The sequence below is a fragment of the Eucalyptus grandis genome, chromosome 6 (assembly GCF_016545825.1).
Source record: "Eucalyptus grandis isolate ANBG69807.140 chromosome 6, ASM1654582v1, whole genome shotgun sequence".
NCBI lineage: Eukaryota > Viridiplantae > Streptophyta > Magnoliopsida > Myrtales > Myrtaceae > Eucalyptus > Eucalyptus grandis.
In genome coordinates this window covers 22253906-22273363 of record NC_052617.1, presented here as the reverse complement: position 1 = coordinate 22273363, position 19458 = coordinate 22253906, and the positions used below count along the sequence as shown (strand labels likewise).

Below are 19458 nucleotides of genomic sequence, written 5' to 3'. Positions count from 1 at the left end.
AAAAAAACTTGCCGCGGTTGCGAATCGGGTGATACATTGAGATTTTCAATTATGCATGATAGGTATTTCATCTTAAAAAAACAACATATAAAGAGATAATAATTTAAAAAATAATTAAAAAAAAAACTAAACTTGCCTAATAAAGTAAAGTAAAAATACCTAATTTAATTTTTTTCTTTTTTCTTTTTTAAAATAAAAAAGAAAAAGCTTGGCCGGTTCGGAGGTCCGGCGAGGGAGAGCTCGTCGGCTAGGGTTCCGGTGAGGGAGGCAGGGGTGGCACGTCGGCGGCGCGGCACCGGGGCTTCGGGATCGGCACGGAGCTGGGTGCGAGCGTCGCAGGCGGTGGATTCGGCGGAGGCGAGGCGTCACGGGCGAAGCTTGGAAGTCGGCGCTTAGATCTGGACCGGCTACCGTCGGGGGCCACGAGCAGCGAACGAGGAGGCAGGGGCGGCGAGCCGGCTCGGAATCTACTGGGTCACGAGTTGCAGGCGAACCGAGGGCGAGATCAGCGGCGGAGCAGCAGATCGGGGAGCTGGGGCGCTGCAAATCGGCGACGGCAGAGGCGGCGTCGGGGCGACGCGAGCTTCGGGCGTCGGGGTCTGATCTGCGCGTGGTTAGGAGCGGAGCAAAGGCGGCGTCGGATCTGGGTCTTCGTGGAGATGGGCGGGACAGATCTGCAGAGGTGACGGGGGACGCGGTGGCGCGTCGGGGCAGCGCGCGGGTCGTCGGGGCTCGCGGACGGAGGCGGCGTCGGGACAGCGACGACGCGGGCAGACGGCGCCGGCGCCGGCAGAGACCCCTCCCCACGAGGAAGATGAACAGTCGCGGGGAACTTTTTTTTACCTTTTCTTTTACTTTTTTTTTACTTTTCCTCTCTCTTCACTCACTTTTCACTTTTTGCTCTTTTTTTGTGCCTTTTCACTCGACGGAAGGGACCCCTTTTGCTCCAAATTTTTTCGAAATTCCTCCCCCCCTTTGTCCGTACGTGCGCAACGCCTTTTATAGGGGAAAATTTTAGATCTTTGAAGCGTATTTTATTTCCAATTTCACTCGTGCATAATTCTCTGAATATATCATTGCACCACATGTGATATTCTCTTTTGTATTTTTCACATATTCTATCCAAAAAAATTCCATTTTTGCACGAAATACACCCCTAGTGTATATTACTTAAAAATATGAAAAGCTTGAATGGAATATGTGAAAATCTTCCTTCACCAAGAAATAAAATAAAATAAAACAAAAATGAAAATAAAATGTTTCTAAACTATACGCCATGTGTGTTTTTTTTTTTTTTATTTAGCAAAAATTAACTCCAAAAATTTAGGTGTCAACAATAAATATGTAGTTTAAAACTAGTTTCTATGGGTAAAATCATAGTATGTAACACAGTTGCCATTAGAAGTTATCCGATATTTAATTGCATGGAAATTAACCAATATTAAGTACACTTTTAGTAAAATAGCTTTCCATTTCCGCAAAATAAACGCATCCTAAGGTAGATTTAATGCGTAAGTATTTTTTTTTTTTAATCTTAATGATCAAGGCTTTGTTCTCATAAGATATGGATTAAAACGAAAACATTCATTCTATTATAATATTGATGGATTGACCAGCCTCACACATGAAGCCCCAAGACTTGCACAACACGGAAGGAAAACTAGATTCTTCCCACATTCTAGAACTCAACGGTCGATCTTCATCTTCTGGAGGATATTCTTGAGGATCTTGATCGACAGGGGCTTCCCATAGCAATCATCCAGACCGGCTGCCATGAAAGTATCTTTCTCGATATCCATGGAGTGCGAGGTCACTCCCACGATCATGCTGCTGACTCCCATTTTCCGTAGCTCCTTCGTTGCCTGCGAGGAAGATGAAATGCCGTCATCATGGCATGGAATGATATCGAATGATCGGTGAATACTGTAGATATATGTGGAAAACTACACTTGCGCATCTTTGATAGCTCGCAGTTACCTCGATTCCATTCATCACGGGCATCTCCCAGTCCATGAGGATGACATCAAAGGATTCCCCAGAGCGGAACAGATCCACAGCCACCTTCCCGTTCTCAGCCACTTGGGATTCCACTTCCACGCCCACCCTATTCACAAGGATGGTATGGATCGTGCGAATCATGGAGTCGTCGTCCACGATCAGCACGGACAGCTTCTTCTTCGCAGGTGCAGAGGTTGAGCCGACCCTAGTCCCGTCACCCATTTCGGCTTTCCCACTTCCAACGCTCCTCGAGCCGGGGCTAGCTGCACCAACAACTTGCGTCGACATCGTTTCCCCTAACACCCCATTGCGCAGTCAATGTTATTCTAACATGAGATTCAAGCATTCATGTAATCGTCTTTTCCATAATAGGTCGGACGATAATTTATTTTATATCTAAAGCTCTAAATTGATGAGACTTTTATAAGGATTCAATTAATTAATGATTTTTTTTTTATAGGATTTCATCTTGAAGTTCTTTGTGTAGTCATTCTTTAGGATGCGTTGGATGACGAAAATGAAATGAGTTGCATGCATGCATACATGGAGCTTCTAAAGTCAGCTTAAAAGAAGTAATTTCGAAAGAATGAATAAATTACAAAGCTAATTAGAAACACTTGATCGCTCACATACAAGAATGGAGGCTTGCAGGAAGGAGCTAGGACTCTTAATTTCCTTGCCTCTTTTGACATCTTCAGCAGAGATTATATAGCACGAGAGAAGGGAAAAAGCAATCTAAATCGCATTTAAAATTAGCAAAAACAAAATCTGATTGCCAATATCTGCTCATTATTCGACCTAAAAAAGTGAATTTAATACGCTGGAAAAAAAAGACATATTTGAAACTGTAGAAGACTGCAAAGCAATTGAAAGTGATATCCTAAATATTAATATTGCAACCTGATCTCCGAATCTACAATCAATATCATACCATCAATATCGTGATTTAGTCATGGATTCACAATTATTGTTTCAGATACTATTTCTTTCGCGAACTAGTTATTTTAATAACGAAAGTGACATGCTCAAGGCATACCTAAGATCCACCTACTTATATACATGAGACCTTACTATAGAAACTTTGAGAATTCAAATTTCTTAACATTAAGTTATGTTGTTTTTTCGTTCTTTCTTTAACCCAAAGTGTGGAAATCATTACTTTAGCGAGTTCTTGGAAGAGATTCATTAAGTTTTTATCGCTAGAAAAATGTCGAATCCACCTTTCTCATCAAATTTTAAAATGGAAGCATCAGATTTTCCCCTAAAGTTTTAAATTCTAGGCTCTTCGTAGTCCATCATTGTCAATTTGGGATAGACATGGCAAATCCTTAAGGTAAAAATGTAGTTGGGAAAATAGTTTATATGATAATCATAGCATTTAACAAAGTAGCTGTTAAAAATTATATGATATTTAATTGCATTGAAAAAAGAAATATTGTAAACGATAAATTACATTTTTAGTACAATAACTATTTGTTTCATGCACTTCCTTACATAATTATTTGTATGCATGCGCAGGGCATGCCTAAACACTTATCTATAATTAACCGAAAAATTTACCACATGCAACATTAGGAAATTATCAAATACTTTATAGTATCATCTTAAGTATACATTTTGTTAATTAATTAAGCAATAGCAGTAGAGAGAGATTGAATAAGTTACAAAACTTGGGTTTTAAATCATTTATTTATGATTCTCGAGAATATTGTATAAGCTAATAAAACGCAAGGGTTAGGAAGATAAAGAACCCGGTGAAAAGCTTGATTAGCTAACCTTGTACGACTTATACTTTTGCTTTTAATTAATGCAAAAGGCCGATACTTAGGCTCCAATTGTTTAAAAAAAATGAATGATTTCAAATGTATTTTCCTAAAAATAATCGCTTGTATCGTTTCAAAAAATTAATTATTGATAAATATTTTCATTATATATAATAATTTATGTTTAAATTTTTTTCATAAATGATGAAAATATTTAAGTTTATCATTTTGTAAGTGATTAATTTTAGGAAAAAATGTTTTCTAAAATTTTTATTTTCCACCAACCAAAAGAAACCTTAAACCCCTCAATATGTCATTGGCCATTTCTATAATCCATCATCTTCCACATGGGAATTGCTTTAATCTACATACAAAATTATATTAAATATTCCAACACTTATAAGTTTTTATGAAAAATCCCTGACATACAAAAAGGTATTAAAGCTCCATTTGTTTCGTAGAAAATGATTGATTCGGAAAATATTTTCCTAGATATCATTGCCTATATTTTTTGAAATAATTAATAAATGGAAAATAATTTTACAATAAATATTGGCAACGTCTACAAGAATGTTTAGACATTAATTATTGTTGATTCATTGACTAATTATTTTAAAGGATATGAGGGATTATTTTCAATAATTTTTTTTTGAATCATTCATTTTTCGTGAAACAAAAGGAGTTTGAATGAAATTTATATCTACTAATGGGATGCTGCTATTACCAAAATTAAAAATGGACATTTTTACCTTGCTTATGGAAAAATTTCTATACAACACCCGTGGTTTAAATAGAAGTCATTCAAACTATGGATTTGACAGAGACCTAATGGATATAAATCCATATAAACTTCATAAAGCATATTGTGTGAGATACACTTTGACATACTTAAATTAGTTATGTAATCTAAACTCAATACCTCCCTTTTGATTCATATCCACATTTTGGGCATGTTTCAATTTTATAAACTCTTTTCAATATTTTCTTTATATTTTTCTTCCACAACTTTGAATTTAATTGACCTATTAGTACTATTTTTTTTCTCATAAAATTAGATGAACTCCAATAGCTAAACAGTCCAACCACTGAAGCAAATCCTAGTTAGCCATGATGTAAGATGTGTATGCTATCTGTGAAGTCGCCCAATTGGGAACTAATGACAGTTAAGTTGTGTTTAATAGCTGCTTCCTTAAAGCCTAAAAACATCTTATTTGAAGATGAAGCATTGTGAAGGGGCAAAAGAACTAATTCTGGTCATGGAAAAAATCTGATTTGCATTAAGAAAATCACATGAATCACTAGCAATATACATGTTCGAATGGTTCCAAAGTAGAATCGGATTGGATGAGGATCAGAGAAAAGCAGGTAATGTAAGATCAAAACTTGGGACAAAGCGCATCAGGAAACGCCGTACCAACGAGTCCATTTTCAGCCATCATCGTACCCACCAAATGATAACTCCACAACCCGATATTGTCAGCTTGGCCATGTTTGGGTTAACAATTCTCAATTTTGCTAAGCGCCACCATATTAAGGAACAATGCACGCGATTATATGTCCTTAAAATGCACAAATTGCCATTATTAACTAAATCCTTCACAAAGATTTAAGTAGAAGATACATAGTCACACAGAGAGAAAACGATAGACATTATTATTATTATTATTATTAGTGGTAGTAGTAATAGTAGTAGTATTAGAGCCTAGAGTCCAAGGCCATGATGGTGGAGACATTAATGGGATCCATGTACTTCGTGGAGCCGCTCATGATCTGCTGGACGATCAGACGGTTGGCCTTCTGCGACGGATGGAACGGGTCCCAGAACGCGTACTGGTCCCTGTTGGGGCAGAGGGTCGACGCCACCGTGCACAGCCCGATCCCGTTGTACGGCCCTTGCCCGCAACACGCCACCTTTGCCGTGATGAATCCTGCAGCGTTCGAGGACCAAATCGATCAAAAGATTTAGACGTCGTGACAACCGAATCGAACGTCGAGGAAGAGTATAGGGACCGGTTTCGACTTAAGTCCATTTTGGAACCATGTGTACGTACCATAAGCTCGAGGGTTGGCGATGAAGTTGTTGTGCATTAGCTGGGTGTTGGCAGCGATGAACACTTGGGATTTGTACTTATTGTTGAGATCCTTGAGCATCTGGAGGAGCTGAGGATTGTACAGCGATGCAGCCTGCTGCAGCTCGGCCACGCACTGCCCGTTCCGGCCCCGCATCGCCAGCTCCGCCGGCACGCACCCCAGCGGCCCGGTGCCAGTCACCAAGACCCTCCTCGCCCCGAGATCATGCAACCTCTGAAAGAACGAACAGGATTCACAAAGGGACCAATGAACACAGACCCATCCGTAGGAGAAGTCTTCTCTTTTTCTTGGAACAACATGAAAAAACCCTAGAAAGTGATCGCAAATCCGTTACCATGAGCTGCTTCTTGAACTCGGAAATGACGAAGCGGACATAATTAGGGAGAGAGTACTGGCGAGATCTTGCAGAATAGGGAACCAAGAAGTAGTTGTTTACGAAATCATTGCCTCCAACGGTGATGAGCACGAGGGCTTGGTTCACGAGCTTCCTGGTGCGCCCCGGCCCGATCAATGCAGACACCCTTTGCTGGTACTGACGAAAGTACTCCAACTGCTGGTACATTCTTATCACATTGATCTGCATAAAATTCATATTGCGTCTGTTAGCGAATGGAATTCGAGCGCCTGTTCTTATGTAATTGAACTGCAAAAGAAGGGGGTATAAAAAGCTCACGAATTGAACTCCAGTGTCGTTGAGAATTCCGATTCCAGCTGAAGCGAAGTTTGCACCCACCAGCAGCCTTTGCCCTCTGAGCTCAGGGCTCAGGTATGGCAACGTGGGCTGCGACCCAATCTCCTGACCTGTCCAAATGAGAAAAGAGAATAGCGCTAAGGCTCAAACATTGGACAAGGCAAGTTCTCATGAAGAGATCGTAAGTTTCGTAGGCCCCAACTGATGAAATCGGGGATGTTGAACCCGTTCGAGAACCGGCCCGTTGGCCGGTGGGTCGGGTAGTCGATCCCATAGGGCGGGGAGTCAGCCCGGGCCGTCGTCGTCAGGTAGTTGTTATTGCCATTGTCGACGAGCGAATCCCCAAAGATGAAGAAGGCCCGCGCCGCCTCGGCTCGCAGCGGAGCGAGGGCTGTCCCCAATGCCGCAACGAGAACGAGAGCGAGCCATGAAGCCTGAAATGAGGAGCTGGCCATTGGAGTGGGTGTGAGAAGCTCGAAATGGCTGGCTCTCTTTTTATGGTGTGATTTCACTCGCTTTGACACGTGAGCACAATAATAAGGGGAAGAACTTTAAGTACATACAGAGGTAGTGGCACAAAGTTTTGAATTAGGTCTTTGCCAGATCAAAAGCAACCAATGACCATGAACATCATTCAATTCTCAACTTCAATTTTTCACAAGATGGAAGTGTATGATTACTCTGTTGAAAGTTGAGTGCATTATGTTAATTGTCGAAAATAATATTATCAACGCAATTGATTGAGAGTCCATTCCTTAGCGCCACGAAATTCCCTTTTGCTACGCGTCCGAGCTTGGTGGGGGGTCCGGCCCTTAGGAGCCGTTCGGATCCTCAGTCACCAAAAAAAAAATTATCAACAGTGCCACGAAATCCTTTGCGCATCTGAGCTTGGTGAGTGGATCGAACAACGATCTGAATCTAAGGTATACAGAGAAGCAGAACCCGTAAATGAGTGGGAGGAGAATACGAGCTCGAGGTCTTTGATTATAATAGCCTATTGAATGATGGTACCGAACCGATTCTAAAATTTGTTAGTGTGCATGAAATCTCAAATTCGAAGGTTGAGATTCGGCTAGTTTCATGTTTCAATTACTTTCCTCGTGCCAAATCTAACATGTGTCGCATAAAAAATTGGACCATAAAATTGGTAATGACCGTGGAGGGAGCAAGCCGAAAACATGTGCACCGAAGTTTCAAACTCATGCATTGCATACAATTGAGTTCTAAATCTTTCGATTGATACAATCAAGTCTGAACCTTTTCTCCAAAAGTTTAATCGAGTCCCCCTAATGATGATTGGTTGATTTAAAAAAGCGGAAAAGTGCCTTGATGTAGACTCGACTCTGTCGATCTTTTCCCCTTTGTGCTTTGCTAGATTTAGGTACATAAAATCATATGAACAGCAAAAGTCAAGTGAACTTGGCTTGACATTGATGATTCTACTTGTTTTCTCAACAAGGTCCCCTAGCTATTAATAGTTTCAGAACTTGGCATGTGATGTGTGTAAATAGAGCATCACCGACGCGAGCTGTGTCCAGTGATTTTCCTTGGGGGACCTCACGATTTCATTTCCTTATTAGGTTCTTATATGTTGGTTTGTAAAAAGTATTGCTTCACTTTTCTTGTGTTTTCTTTTCGTAAACAGGGCATGAGTGCAAAGATTCAGTTCTTGGATACTTATGAAATATCCTGCAAGTTTTGTAACTTGGTTAAGTCCAAGGCCTACGACGCAAGTAGACCTTACTCTGAATAATTTGCACTCTTTCGATGGGATCATAATAAGTGACCTTCAATTATTAAGCCAAAAAAATCTCCAACGCCCCAACCAATTTTACGCAATCCCTAGAAGGTAATTGCAGGATCAAACCTTGATACGACATATCCATTTTTTTTTCTAGATAAGTAACAAAATAAACACTCTAATGTTTGGCCATTTAGTTGACAATTTTTGACGCGGTAAGTGTTGAGGAAAATGATTCTATCTAATAATGGAATCGGCAAAAATGCCGAGAGTTCAAACCTCCAAGCTTCCTTTTCATTGTTGTCTTGCTTGCAGTCCAATCAAGTTGTGGAAGTGATGGGCTAGAACATGTTGATAAAAAAAATCTCATGTGAAATCACATAATATATATCGTAAAACTGAAAAATTCACGTGAGATCCTAAGAAACACGACGTCACTTGCTAATCTATATCTTCACACGTATAAATCTATACACATCAATACACCCCTTTCCATCCAAGAAACTATATAAATCTATACGTCATGTATTATATAGTACATACCTTACGCACGCCGCGCATGCGTAGTCTAAGCACCTTCTGGCCTTTCCGGAAAAGGGGGAGCGCTGCCCATGATGCATCATCAATCAACTACTTCCCAATGACCAGGTGCCATTTTCATGCAGGAATCGACAAAGAGGGACGGTTGACCCCCCTCTCTCTTTCTCTCTCTGCATGCATCAGCATTGAATAAACCCAACCCCCACTTAGCTTGTGTTCTGCTGTATCGCAGTACTGGACAGACCCACTTTTCAGGCGCTTTAACTAGGGCGAAGGAAGGACGGGAGGGCCTCGAGGATCGTCGCCAGAGTCCCTGCCCCCAACCAACGAAAACCCGCGACGCAGACGTTGATCTCGACTGGGAGCGCCGATCGTGCGGCCCACGTCAGGAACTCCTCCCCCCACTCTTTTTTCGTTTGCCGTGGCGTCCACGACGCAGCGCGAACATTCATCCGTAGGAGTCAGAGGATCGCTGTACTTGCCGCTGCAGAGCAGGAACAACGACAAAGTCGTCTCGACAACTCTCTCGTCCCGCGGTTGGAGGATAAGGCTCGTTCCTTACGCCTTGTATCATCGTTTTTGCACGGAGAACGGGGGGACAACCTGGTAGAAATCGTCAACTCAACGTTGAGGAAGAACTCCGAAGACGGTGAAAAGCATCGGCTGGAGGCCCACTTCAGGCCATTCTGCGCCTGCGATGCTGGAGCTGCTTCCCGTACTGTCTAATTAAATCTACTCTGAACCACACGTTTGATCTGGTCTCAATTCTCTCACAAGCCTTTTATTTTGAAAAAAAAATTTACAAAATCCAAAATTTGCCCCGCATCAAAAAATGGCCGCTGGTTTCTTCAATATTATACAATTTTCAGACATAGGGTAGAATCGGGATTTGCTTTAGACAAAGAAAAAAATTGATAAACAGAATTGAGATTTGACTTAAAGTTTAGATTTTTTAAAGAAAAAGAAAATAGAGAAGAAAAGAAAAGAATAAGCGGATATGGCATATGAGAGAAGAAAAGAAAAGAATTGCTCTCGACTCCCCATTGCGAAGGTAAAGTGAACGCACAACCCTCCACCAGAGGAAGCGGAGGGTTTTACAACTCTCCGCTGCAATGTCAAAGTGAGCCGTCTTTATCTCTAGCCCACGGGTCTGGCGATTAGCAGCCCTTGGCGAACGGCCGCCCTCTCCTACCCTTTTTCGCTGCCGGAGAGGGCGGCGATACCCACTGCATCGGGAGGGCGGCTTATTTCTAAAATGTAAGGGGCAATTTGACTAATTTACCTTATTTCTATTCCTAATTCCTCTCCCGATCGGTTAAGAAAGGTTGAATCTTTACTATTTTGATGCTGGCTCGATGGTGCTTTTGCTTCCTCTTTAAAAGTCTAGCAACTAAATTTTGTTTCCATTTTATTTGGAAAAAAATTTGACATCACATTATCCCGTACTCAAACTTGCTTGGTACATAACTGATACGCAATAACCTTATGCAACTAAAGAAAATAGGTGTAATTAAAATTGAAGTAATTTTGTCATAAATTTTTACATCATAGGTATTTTAATATGTGCATACGTTTATTTTATTCAAAAGGAAAATTACCTTATCCTGAGTTGAGAAAACATACTTGAACAAAAATTTTACTGAACATCAGATATTTCTTGGTTTATGTGCAAAGGCACGAGTTACCACAAGAGGTTCAAAACATTCATAATTTTTATACTTTTAGTTTCAATCTTCTATATACAAACATCAGATTTCATAGTTTAATTATAAAAAGATCCCAATATTTGGGACCAATTGGTACATTTTGGAGATGCCCCACTCCTTTAAATTCCTATAAATACACAACTAACTTTTTAAATAGTTGTAAATATCCTCTTCACCTAATATTCAGTACCGTCTTTTGTTCATACATCTCCAAACCCAGCAATATCCGTTTGTTTTGCAAATATATATAAATATATATATATATATATATTATTTGAAAATTATTTTTGTGAAAACAAGTCTATTGTATCATTTGAAATAATTAATAAATGAAAAGCACTTTAATTATCGACAACAATTAATATTTAAATATTTTTTTGAAAGATGAAAATAATTTTCATTTCATTCATATTTATAAACGGTAGAAACGATTTTTCAAATTATTGATTTTCAACAAAATAAATGGAGCCTAATTTGAATATCCCAATCAAGGCATTAGAAATTGCCGATAAGCACTCATCAGAGAAAAAAAGATGGTCGTCTAAGTCCCCATTCTGAAGAAAGCACATTGAAATTATTACCATATTGAATAAATCTCTGTTTTCACCGTCGACCACAACATGTAAAATACTCCAACGACATTACACCACCACACCAGAGAGAGAGAGAGAGCTCGCTTCCTAAACCCCTCCCGAACAAAGAGAGCCAAGAATCGGCAAGCAAAGTTTATGACGATCGTACGCGATCTTCATCGGAAATTCAAGGAAAAAAATGATATAAAAAGACAGATTTAGGCAGGATAAAGACTTCAAGTCCTGGTGTCCAAGGCCATGATGGTGCTGAGGTTCATTGGGTACATATATCTGGTGTCGCCGGTCAGGATCTCCCGGACGATGAATCTGTTGGCCCTCTCGGACGGGTGGAACGCGTCCCAGAACGCGTAGACGTCCCTGTTGGGGCACAGGTTGGAAGCCACTGTGCACAGCCCCAGCCCGTTGTAGCGCCCTTGCCCGCAGCACGCCACCTTCGACGTCACGAAGCCTGCGTCGATCGGTCATGTATACCGAAAGCAATGATCAAAACGAGCACAACCCGGAAGAAAGTTCAATCCGTTGATAGGTAAGGGACATGTCGGAGTGTTGCTAGTTCGGAAAAAAAGTTTAAGCTTCGGGGTGCTAATCAAGACCAAAGAAATGCAAGATTCTAGTCTCTCTCTCTCTCAGATCAATTGAGTTCAAACCTGAAATAATTGGACTAAAACTGTGCTTTGTATCGTTAGATTGAATTTAGCTGGATCTCATCTCACTCAACTCCCGAGTCGACCCCATCGATTTAAGTTTGGTCGACATGATGGCTTGTCTCTAAAGGGTGAGAAAAAGATGTGATGCTCCGTTACTTACTAGACTGAATGTGACTGACCTAGGTCATTCATATCTCACATTTTACTAATGGGAATGGCCAATCAGACCCTGAATATCAGAAATGCCATATTTACTTTAGTGCCAAAAAAGTTTCTCATTATAAAAAGAAATAAATAAATAATTTAACTTTCTCTGTTTTGAAACATGCTAGACGTGGGTTCCCATAACATTAACACACTATAAAGCCCAAGTGGTCCCAAATCTATTTAATTGCTTAGGATAATATAAAATATGTATTTTAGGTCTAATTTGATTTTGTATATTTTCCACCGGTTAATATCACCTTCACTTCCAAGCGCTATACGAGGGTTTATGCATCTGCCATTTCAAGGGCAAACCATGTTTTGTTTCATGATTTTTTTTTTTTTTTTTGGACACATTACCAAATGCTCGAGGGTTGCTGATGAAGTTGGAGCTCATCTGCTGCGCGTTGGCGGCAATGAACACGTTGGAGCCGATCTCGTTGTTGAGACTGCTGACCATCTGGACGAGCTGGGGGTTGAACAAGGCAGCCGCCCGCTGCAGCTCCGCCACGCACTCGCCGTTCCTGCTTCTCTGAGCCAGCTCGGCCGGGACGCAGCCCAGCGGCCCGGTACCAGTCACAAGGACCCTCCGCGCTCCTAGTTCGTACAGCCTCTGAAATGAAAAATTGGAGTCTTGGTGTAAAGATCGTAACGCTTAAGATCCAATACTTCTCATGCCTTATGCCTATAGAACGAGAGAGAGAGAGAGAGAGAGAGGGGGGGACGAATATTATTATTTTTTTGGTCGGTTAGAGGGACGAAATTAACGAGGAGACATCTTCCAGCACGACAGCATTAAAGGCGAATGTCTAATACAGCAAAAAAATGCTTTTCGATCTCATCAACCAATTTCGCTGAAAACATCCTCGTTCACGACGCAAATACGCTTGCATAGCTTTACTTCATGTCATGAAAATAGGCATCACAAGTGTGCGTGCGTGGACGTTGATGTTTCCTGTCGGTACTAGCCTAAAAATTTTCAACAGCCAATGAGAAAAATTCGAATGGCTTACGGCCAAGATGTTGCGGTACTCGGAGATGAGGTAGACGACGTAGTCGGGGAGGGAGAACTGGCGGGACCGGGCGGAGAAAGGCACCAAGTAATAGTTGTTGACAAAGTCGTTGCCGCCGAGGGTGATCAGCACGAGGGCGTTGCTCACTAGCTGCTGAGCTTGTTCTTCTCCAATGAGCGCAGCAACCCTTTGCTGGTACTGTTGGAAGAATTGCAGTTGCTGGAAGATTCGGATGATGTTAATCTGCAAAAAGAAAACCCAGAGACGACTAACATTGTAGATCAATGAAGAAAATTTCAACACTAGCTACAGAAATTTATCCACGGATTTGAACGTACATCTCCTAGGTTAAAAACATATATCTTAGCACCTAAGTTTCGTAACTTACAATGGTCTTGTCTACACAAGTTACGATCCAAGCATGAATTTTTTATGTGATTTCTAATGCTAGAAATGTATGAGCATTTAATATAATCAACAACTTTTCCGTCTCGTGACTCAATTTGGAGTACCCTTTCATCTGCATTGATTGTTTTGGCTTTCTATGGTTGAAATGTGGTTGCAAATGCAACCCTAATCGGACATTGATCTTTTCTCTAGTTTCTTTCAAGAGCTAGAGATGTGCAAGCTAGCAGAGCAAAATGCAGTTCAGTTCGAGACTACACTTACGAACTGAATTCCAGTGTCATTCAAAATTCCGATTCCCGCAGAAGCAAAGTTGGCGCCGACAAGCAAGTTCTCTCCGTTGAGCTCGGGATCCAAGTATGGCAACGTGGGTTCGGAGCCAATCGCCTCACCTGAAAATTGACCAGAGAGACCATGTAAGCTTGGAAACACAAAAATGCCGAAACCAATGAAACACATATACGAAATTCTCCTCTCTCAAAAGTCCTCACTGATAAGGTCGGGAATGTTCAGCCCGTTGGAGAAGCGGCCGGTGGGCCGATGAGTCGGATAGTCGATGCCGTAAGGTGGCAAGTCGGCCCTGGCGGTGGTGGCGAGGTAGTTGTTGTTACCATTGTCGACCAATGAGTCCCCAAAGACGAAGAAAGCGCGCGCCGCGTCGACTCCGGGAGTCACGACGCCGACCATCACCGCTAGACCTAGAATCACGCAAGAGAAAATTGTGCCCTCCATTGGGAATAAACGACAGAGCACTGCAGCGTACACTGTCTTAACCCTAGAGAGTGTAAATCTTCCTCTGGAGCGAGGCTAGCTCCATGCAACGCATATATATTGAAAAGCAGAGCGAAGGAAGGGGTAAATGTAAAGATCAATCATTTGGAACCATGCATTGAATGGCACTATCTGCTAACGCCGCAGAACAGATGGACAAGGTCCACATGCAGCGAGGCTATTATTGGGCACGGGGTAGGGCTTCGAATTGAAGAGCGTATTTACTAATTAGCACGATTTGATTGCATTGTACAATGCGTCGGGTGCTAGCTGTGTTTATTTTATCCTCTTCTTGTTATTTTCCTATCTAGCACCCCTTTTATTTATTTATTTGCTATTTAGCATCTTGCTATTCTTCTAGAAGGACAATGTTCATGGGAAAATATTTCTTTGCCTTCCAAAGTTTGTAAATTCTTGTATCATTTTGATCCCTTGTAATTTCGTTCACTCTGCTCTTCTCACTTTTCACTGTCTTTACATGTCGATTTGCCCTGAATTCTTACGCGCTGTATTTTTTTCAGTCTAAGATTTGATCAATCTTAAAGTAGGGATAATTGTCTAAAAAGCCTTAAACCTATTATATAACGGTCAATTTAATCATAAACTTTTTAATTTTATCAATTTAGTCTTAAATTTTTTTACGATTTGCCGATTTAGTTCTAAACTTGTTATTTAGTACTTGGCTGGAAAGATTATATTAGCAAATTATTAAAAGTTTCATAACTAAATTAACAACTCAATAAAAAATTTGGAACTAAATTGACACAATTTGAAGGTTTAGCACTAAATTGACAAATTTTCTAAGGAGTTATGACTAAATTGGTACAATTGAAAACTTTAAAATTGAATTAGTCCTATTCAATAAATTTAATTTATTTTGGACAGTTTTCCCTCTTGAAACACTAAATGGAACACAAAGGGAGGACAATCACTGGCACAAAATAAATTTCCTTGGCAGTTAAGAGGACATTCGTCTGAACAATTCATTAGTTACGTCGCTGAAGACCCTCACCATGTTCACGCTCAACATGCGCTGACAAAGAAATAGACAGAGCAAACTTGAGTACACACTCTGATCAGCATAGGAGCAAAATTGACATTGACATGACACTTTGGGGAGCAAAATGACCACGAGACAAATTCTGAGGGACCAAACTGAATTTTCCATAGGCTCATTTATGGTTATATTGATCTTGTCGTTGTCGCTACACCTACTCTTTGCAAGTTACAAGATGGTGATCGTAAACATATTTTGAACCGGGACAAAGAGCCCATAATGCAACCGATATGCTATGACCTAAAGGCTACGGTTGAGTGAGATGTATAATCACAAATCGTTTTATTTTATGAAAAATAAATGATTTAGAAAATATTTTCCTAAAAATGGTCATTTATATCGTCTAAAATAATCGCTTTAAATGCTTTTTTTATTTTTAACAATAATTTATGTCTAAACATTTTTATAAACGATAAAAATGTTTTTCGTTAATTCATTTTTATAAGCTATATAAGCAATTGAAATAAATTTTTTAAATCATTTTTATCAAAGCTCGCGAAATTTAAAGTGCTCTTTCTCTGGCAGATTTTTTAATTTGCCAGAGACTTATTACTTTTGTAATCAATGTCGAGGATGATTGCAGGAATAAGAAGGCAAGGTCCTAGTGACAATTAATGTTACCAAGACGAAAGAAGTCTTTGACTTCAATTTCTGTCTTTCCCGAACATCCTCTAAAAACAATATTTCTTATTTTTTTTCCCCTTTTTAGTGGCTAAACCACGTAATAGTAACTTGGAATACAATTAGGGCAAGTGCATAGTTTTAGCCAGACGTTCAAAGAGACTTAAATTATTACTGGGATGCCACTGTGCTACATCAGTGCAGTGGTATTCATTATCATGAACAAGTTGTTAATGGTCTTCCCCAAGTTAAAAGAGGAGACAATTCCTCTTAGAAGCAAGTGTACACAGTGATTTTGATCAAAAGTGGGGTTGCTATATAAGATTTCGAGTTGGCCGGTGTTGGATGACTAATTTATATATAAAGTGTCCAACATTTTAACAAAATAAACAATCTAATCACATAAAATGTTCTCACGACCTTGTTAGTGGGTGTTCCTGGAATCCGTTAAATATAATAATTCAATTTTCAAGACCTAATTGCGTATAACATGAGAACAATCGATACTTCGAAAATTGTAAGGTTTGCTTGAGTGGTAATCCTATCAAATAATAAACAAAATGGTAATTTCAAAAGAACAATAGAATGATCATGTTATCTCGTGAATCCTTTATAAGTTCTAAATTTGAACTATTCCATTTTACAACAATCAAACTTTGTTTGCTAAATTAATCTCAATCATAGTCTCTCTTCCTACCTATTTCCTTATGTATCTCATTGTATCTTTTCATCTCTCTATATAATAAAGAAAATCCGAAGCCACTTTAAACTTCCAATTTTAGCCCAAAAGGGATGTCCGTGCTTGACATGAGCCAAATACAAATGATAAAGACATAAGACTGAATACTAGACAAAATGGTAATTTTACAGGATTGATAAAATAATCAGGTTATCTCGTAAATCTTTTTTTAATTATGGTTGATATCACGAAAAATCTCAAATTAGTGCACATTGGACAAATTTATCAAAAACTAACTTTTTGACCACCAAAAATTCCAAATCAGTTCACATGCAATAAATTTATCGTAAACAATTTTATTTACCACTAAAAACTATAAATTGGTATATTTACGATAAATTTATCCAAAAACAACTTTCTGACCATCAAAAACCCCAAATTAATATATTTGTAATATTTACTCTCCATCAATTTTGGTTTAGTTAGATTAATATCACGAAAAATCACAACCTTGTAAATTTATGATAAACGGATGGTAAAACCCCAAAATCACATATCCATTAACTATCATGTGTCATCTAACCCAGCAATTCAACAGTTTAACGGAAACCAATAAAGGGTAAATTTGTCACAAATGTACCGATTTAAATTTTTTGTAACAAAATTTAGTTTAGTGTAAATTTGTCACCGGTATACCATTTAGGCTTTTCCATGATATTAATCATTTAAATTAAACGTTTGCATCAAATCTTTCTCATGATAATTTAAATTTGTTTCCGAAAGTAATCTAAAACATACTCTCTTCTTTTGTTTTAAATTTTCCATATTTGGATACATTCTGTGTGTGCCCTGTTTTTTGCTTGTTTACATATTAGAGAGAGAGAGAGAGAGAGAGAGAGAGAGAGAGAGAGAGAGGAGAGAGAGAGAGGAGAGGGAGAGGGGGGAGGGAGGAGAGAAAGAGAGATAATACGTATACATAGAGGACATAAATACAAAGAAATATTATTCTATATGCGCATATCTTGGCAGTGGGATACGCTTGGCACGGCTGATGCGGTCCCAAATTCGTCCCATTAACTTTCGATCACTCCCATGCCCATCTCAAACCCATTGCGGTTTTCATATTATATTCCAAATTGCCTCAATAAAGTAGTAGGATTTCCATTGGTACCTGTAACCCGAAGTACTATTTTGTAATAAATAATAATCTACAACCTCGAATTTACAAAAATAACATTTTATCCGAAACTCGTACGTCGTAAATCTCTACTTAGGAATTTACGGAGTCTCATATACAAGATTGAAAAAATTTAAGATTAATGACCATAAAAATCTAAGATCCAAAGGTAATAAAAAAAAAAACAGGTGGAAATGGTGACTGTTGTTGAAAATGTCGTATTATACTATATCTTGTTTTTAACGGTAATAATAATAAATAAATAAATAAATAACAGGCGGAAATGTTGACTGTCGTTGAAAAATGTCATATTATACGGTATCTCGTTTTTAGCATTCACAAAACTATATAAGTAACCTTGACAGATTTAGTAGAGTACGGGCAGCTTAAAAATTCCAAAAACCATTTTAAATCTGAATAGAGTTAATAATTATGTATATTTCAAAAAAGATGAAATAGTGGAGAAATTGTGTAAATAAATAGTAAGAAAAGAGAAACCGACACCAGGAATTAAAAGGTTCGTTCCAGGTGATCTACATTCTGGAGAGAGGCGACATGAATTCACCATGAAAACTAAGATTACGAGCTAAATCTATGCCTCTTGATCTCAGCTTTTACTTACACCTAAAACTTACTCAGTGTTTCACACAATCTATAACAATGTTTTTCTTCCCAAAAACCTCATGTAGAGAATACCAAAATACTTTTAAGGGCTAAAGTGTGTAATACAACGATAAAACCTTGAAACTTGCTTAAAAACGCTGTTTGGTGCCACCGAGTCTTGCCAAATTACACCGAACAGCGCATGAGATGGGGCATGCTATTACGGATGTACATCAATTCCGTTTCCAGAGATGTGACTAAACATCGTAACCAAAATACACCAAACACGTCGTCCTTCTTTATCCTATCTTGATCCCAAATCCCAAAGATAACCTCCTCGTGTCCCGTAGAAATTCGGCATGGTCTAGCCCCACATGATTCACTGAATTTAGCAAATGACGAATCGTTCACCGAGATCAATGCTGGAGTTTTCGCGGAAGACATGCAGATCTCTTTTGGAGGAACTCGATTTATTGACTGCCCAACAATTAATCAAGTAGATTTGATGCAGTTGATCGGTTCAAGCCAATCTTTGAATGCTCAGACCAAAGATGCGCTCATCGACTCCCTCAGGGTTGGCACGGTTGCTTGGAGCTTTCAGAAATTTCGGCTCGGGAACTAGAAGTGACCCAAACTGCGTGAAGTCTGCTCTACATGTCTGTTAGAGTGCCTCAATCCGAAAAGAAGTTGAGCTTGATTCAAATTAATGATAGACTTGTCCACACTTTTCCATGTGAAACTTTTAACATTCGAAGCTCTCGTGTTAATTCAAATGTCATAATCTCAATCTTGACACAAATAAATGGCTTTGACCGACTGCTATTATGTATATTATGAGTAAAAAAACAATTGGAACCACAACTAAGAATGGAGTAGCAATAAGCATGAGAATGTTTTCTTCTACAATCTCATTGTTCACGCAAAAGAAAATGTTTTATTACCGATGAACAAGAAATCGAGGCATGATCCATACATTAAATCATAATTGTTTATGGCATATTTCGTAGTTCGAAAAGTCAAACTACTTTTAATTAAATATGCTTGACAAGTACTTCGACTATACAGGTCGACAGGATCCATAGTAACTTAGTAAAGGGTCGAAAATGTGGCTTTAAATGCTCATAACTTTAAGCTTGGCAAGAGCACATGTAGTCATTT

General features: G+C 39.3%; 3 protein-coding genes across 3 annotated transcripts; all 3 read right to left on the bottom strand.

Moving 5' to 3' along the window:
- Positions 1 to 1685: 1685 nt before the first annotated feature.
- LOC104435273 (two-component response regulator 24) lies at positions 1686 to 2286 on the bottom strand. The gene is made up of 2 exons (XM_010048056.2): positions 1978 to 2286; positions 1686 to 1862 (listed from the first exon to the last, which is right to left on the bottom strand). The coding sequence occupies exons 1-2, from the start codon at positions 2284 to 2286 to the stop codon at positions 1686 to 1688; spliced, it is 486 nt and encodes a 161-aa protein (XP_010046358.2).
- Positions 2287 to 5316: 3030 nt separating this feature from the next.
- Positions 5317 to 7035, bottom strand: LOC104432557 (GDSL esterase/lipase At5g18430). Its single transcript, XM_010045018.3, has 5 exons — positions 6746 to 7035; positions 6526 to 6653; positions 6187 to 6429; positions 5813 to 6065; positions 5317 to 5689 (listed from the first exon to the last, which is right to left on the bottom strand). Exons 1-5 carry the CDS (start codon positions 6996 to 6998, stop codon positions 5457 to 5459), a joined length of 1110 nt encoding a protein of 369 aa, XP_010043320.2. The 5' UTR covers positions 6999 to 7035; the 3' UTR covers positions 5317 to 5456.
- A 4050-nt stretch (positions 7036 to 11085) lies between these two features.
- Positions 11086 to 14220, bottom strand: LOC104432556 (GDSL esterase/lipase LTL1). Its single transcript, XM_010045017.3, has 5 exons — positions 13884 to 14220; positions 13657 to 13784; positions 12988 to 13230; positions 12335 to 12587; positions 11086 to 11571 (listed from the first exon to the last, which is right to left on the bottom strand). The coding sequence occupies exons 1-5, from the start codon at positions 14122 to 14124 to the stop codon at positions 11339 to 11341; spliced, it is 1098 nt and encodes a 365-aa protein (XP_010043319.2). The 5' UTR covers positions 14125 to 14220; the 3' UTR covers positions 11086 to 11338.
- Positions 14221 to 19458: the final 5238 nt, after the last annotated feature.